Below are 3,404 nucleotides of genomic sequence, written 5' to 3'. Positions count from 1 at the left end.
CATTTGTTGTTTATAAATTTGGATAAAAGAGGAATGATGTTTACTTCAGATGGAATATCTTTAGACTCATATCTGCACAAGAGTTTTTCTTTCTCTAAGTAGATTCTCGTATCTTTACAAAATAAAACCCCGCGGTGCTCCCGCAGCGGAGCAGGGTCCGTGCCCGCTCGGTGTGTCCGAGCAGTGGGCTGCTGTCGGCGGGGCGCAGCCTGGCCGCTGCGGCTTGGTGCTGCCATTCGTTTCACCGAAGGGAAAGCCCAAACCGCCGCGTTTGTCAGGCTGAAGCTGCGCTGTTTGCTGTTTCATCTGCAGAGGAGATAATTACGGAGGCTGCTCTCCCCTGGTGCAGCCGCCCGGCGCTCCGTGCCGTGATGGATGAGCGCGGAGCCGGGCCGGCCGTGAGGTGCGAGGGGCGGCGGCCGCGGCTCCCCCGCCACACCGGCGCTGCCCTGCGCCTCTCCCCCGTGTCCCCGGCCCGGAGGGTTCGGGTGGCCGAGCCGCAGGAGCACATTTCCCTGCTAACCTTTCCCTGCCAGGGCCGGGGGCAGCGGCGGCGCGGCCGGGGCCGCTCTCGCGGGCGCTGCGCTGAGGCCTCCCCGTCACTTCCACTCAGCGTCCCCCAACTCACGAGCCCCGCACCTCCCTCTTCTTGACTGACATAAAAATATGTAGCGACAAGCTGTCTGCCACAGCCGAAATCCGATCAGACATTGATTCCAGCAATTGCCTCGATTGGCCGAGACATAAGGCAAATTTGTTCCTGCGCTGCTCGTGCTGAGGCAGGTCTGAGGCGGGAGGGCCGCAGCCTTGGCGCGGAGCGGGCCGGAGCGGGGCCGCCGCTGCGAATAATTGCAAACCCGATCCTCCCTGCCTGGGCCGGGAGCTGGGGGGGCATTGCAGGGAGCCAGGTGGGGCAGCTCCGCCGAGGGCCCTGCCCGATCCTCCCTGCCTGGGCCGGGAGCTGGGGGGCATTGCAGGGAGCCAGGTGGGGCAGCTCTGCCGAGGGCCCTGCCCGTGGGGAAAGGCCATGCCGAACTCGGGCATGTGAGGGGAGACGCGGGGGTTAAACACGGATTGCCCCAGGCTTGTCTTCTCAGGGGAAAAAGCTGAAGCGCCGGTGAAGGGATGTTCCTCATTAAAACAGGGATGATCTCTGCAGAAATCCCACAGTCCTGGCTGCAGCAGCATCTGGCTGAAGGCTCCTGCTTTCCCTGTCCGTGCACAGCCCTGCCCAGTGCGGGACAATCCCCTTCCCCTGCAGCCCCTCAGCCCCGCCGTCAGCCCGCGGTGTAATTAATATGCGCAATGGTATCAATTGACTTGTTTTTGCCTTTGCAGGCTAATGGAGGCTGGCAGGACGCAACCACTCCATCTTCTGTGACTTCCCCTACAGAAGGGCCGGGAAGTGTGCACTCGGATACCTCTAACTAATCTCCTAGCAACACTTTTTCCCTGAGCTGAGATGCCTTGATTAGCGCATTCAGAGTTGCAGGAGAAAAAGGAAAGAGTTTTTTGTAGCCAACCACCTACAGCTTTACTGTAAAACCTTGTCTTATTAGAAAACTTGGTAAATCTGTTTTTTAAAGGTATCATAATCATTTGTATTTATACTTAAAACACACAATGTTAAAAAGCACTTTATCCAATTAGGCCAAGATTTAGCATTGTTTATAGCCCTGTAACTATTTTATCATAATTTATTATCAGCAGTTTTAACGATGTTGGTCTAACAGTTGCCAATTACTTGGCCTTAAGGGTAAAAGTACAGGACAAGCTTAACCTCAGTAGCAAGAGCAGACACAAAGAACCGCCTCACCCAAATTTAATTGTGTGCATATTTCCATGGAAAGTCGACAGGAATCACAGACTTTGATTGTGTTTCATCTTTTCATATCTCTCACAGAGCTGGAATAAAAAGAGCTGTTCAGTTATTTCGGTTAACAATGGTCGTGTTTAAGAATCCTTATTCGTCACATTTTTGTTGAGATCTATTGTCTTACAAATTAGATTGGAAACCAGGAGCATCTTTTCTTGCTAAAGCCCCCCCCTCCCGGCACCCGAGCCTCCCCTCGGAATCCCGGCACGGACACAGGTTGCTCTTGGGAGATGCCGACTCTTGCTGCTGGTCTCTGTGCACGCCACCACCCGGGGTTTTACAGTACGAGCTGGGTGCTACCCACGCCTGCCAAGGGCTGGTGCCTCTGCTTGGCAGCAAACCACAAACAAAGGAAAAGGAAAGGAAAGAGCACCGTGATATGGAGTGTTGTACATAGTGTAGCAAAAGAGTATTTATACATCTCACCAATCAAACACAGCTTTATTACCTCATGCGAACTCATACAAACCAATAGACTTTCAACATGTTCTGTAGCTTAGAGTGCTCACTTACTACCTCTGAACGATACTCACGCTGTAGTTTGTCTCTTTCTTATCTTTTTGCATCTTGTAATTAACTCTTTGTTTCCCCACGAAATGTAATGTACATTGTAATCTCCTACAAATCAGGGTTGCCTTGGCAACTGCTAAAGAAGCGGAAGTGGAAACATGGGGTCTTAGGTTGGACACAAAACAGTGCAACTGTTGTAAATACTGAGAAGCATTTTGAATGTTCTTCATCTTGTTACTAATACACGCAAAAACCAACAACTAATTGTAATGCATACAGACTTCAGTATTCAGTACTGTACATCCCCCTGGATTGCAGGGGCTCTTTCTCTCTCTCTTTTGTATTGTATGCGATTCTGAAACTGATTGAGTCATGAAAATAATTTGTGGCAGTGATTCTAATGTATTAAACCGTTTCGTGTTACTTTCTAACTGGATTACACCCTGGATTGAAAAGTCTTCCTCGTGGTAGTTATATGTAGTTTCAAACATGAATAAACTTTTTGCTTTCATGATCAAACGTTGATGTAATTTCTTCCTGCTCAGTTCGAGTCAGCCTGAGGAGATGCGTCGGTCTCCAGAGGAGAGAGCTGGCATGGAGCAGGAGCTGAGCATCTCTTTATAAACACCAGCAGGTCCTTGTGCCCTCTTGCCAGGAGAGAACTGGAAATCCTGGGAGAGGCACATCCTGGGCAAAGGCTTCCACCTGCCAGCGCCTGCCTCCGCTGCTGCCCTGCTCTGCCTGGGAGCCACAAATCAAGTGGAGGTAAAGGAAGGGGTCAGGCCTTTAGATGAGTTTAAAAACCATCATCATATTCACTCTTAATTACCATTTTTATTTAACATTAACTTTGGAGCTATAGCCTCAGCTAGCAAGTCTAATGTGATTATAAAAATATTTTTCTTTATTAAAAAACTTTTTTGGAAGGACGTATATATATAAATGCTAATTTTAAGTCTTTTTAATAAAGTAAAGGTCAATAACAGGTAATAGCCTATTTACCATATCTCAAGGAAAT

At 49.6% G+C, this 3,404-nt stretch overlaps 1 protein-coding gene across 5 annotated transcripts in view; it reads left to right on the top strand.

The window, feature by feature from the left end:
- The window catches only part of PBX3 (PBX homeobox 3), a 99,817-nt gene extending 96,918 nt beyond the window's left edge, over nucleotides 1–2,899 (top strand). For all 5 annotated transcript variants that reach the window (XM_050981038.1, XM_050981036.1, XM_050981037.1 and 2 more), the window contains one exon: nucleotides 1,339–2,899. In XM_050981038.1, coding sequence (XP_050836995.1) covers nucleotides 1,339–1,431 — 93 coding nt within the window. In that variant the 3' untranslated portion in view covers nucleotides 1,432–2,899. The remainder of the gene's footprint in view (nucleotides 1–1,338) is intronic.
- The last annotated feature ends 505 nt before the right edge of the window (nucleotides 2,900–3,404 follow it).

Source organism: Serinus canaria, chromosome 17 (assembly GCF_022539315.1).
Source record: "Serinus canaria isolate serCan28SL12 chromosome 17, serCan2020, whole genome shotgun sequence".
Lineage (NCBI taxonomy): Eukaryota > Metazoa > Chordata > Aves > Passeriformes > Fringillidae > Serinus > Serinus canaria.
The sequence above is the reverse complement of the archived record's forward strand: the minus strand, read 5'-3'. Positions and strand labels throughout refer to the sequence as shown.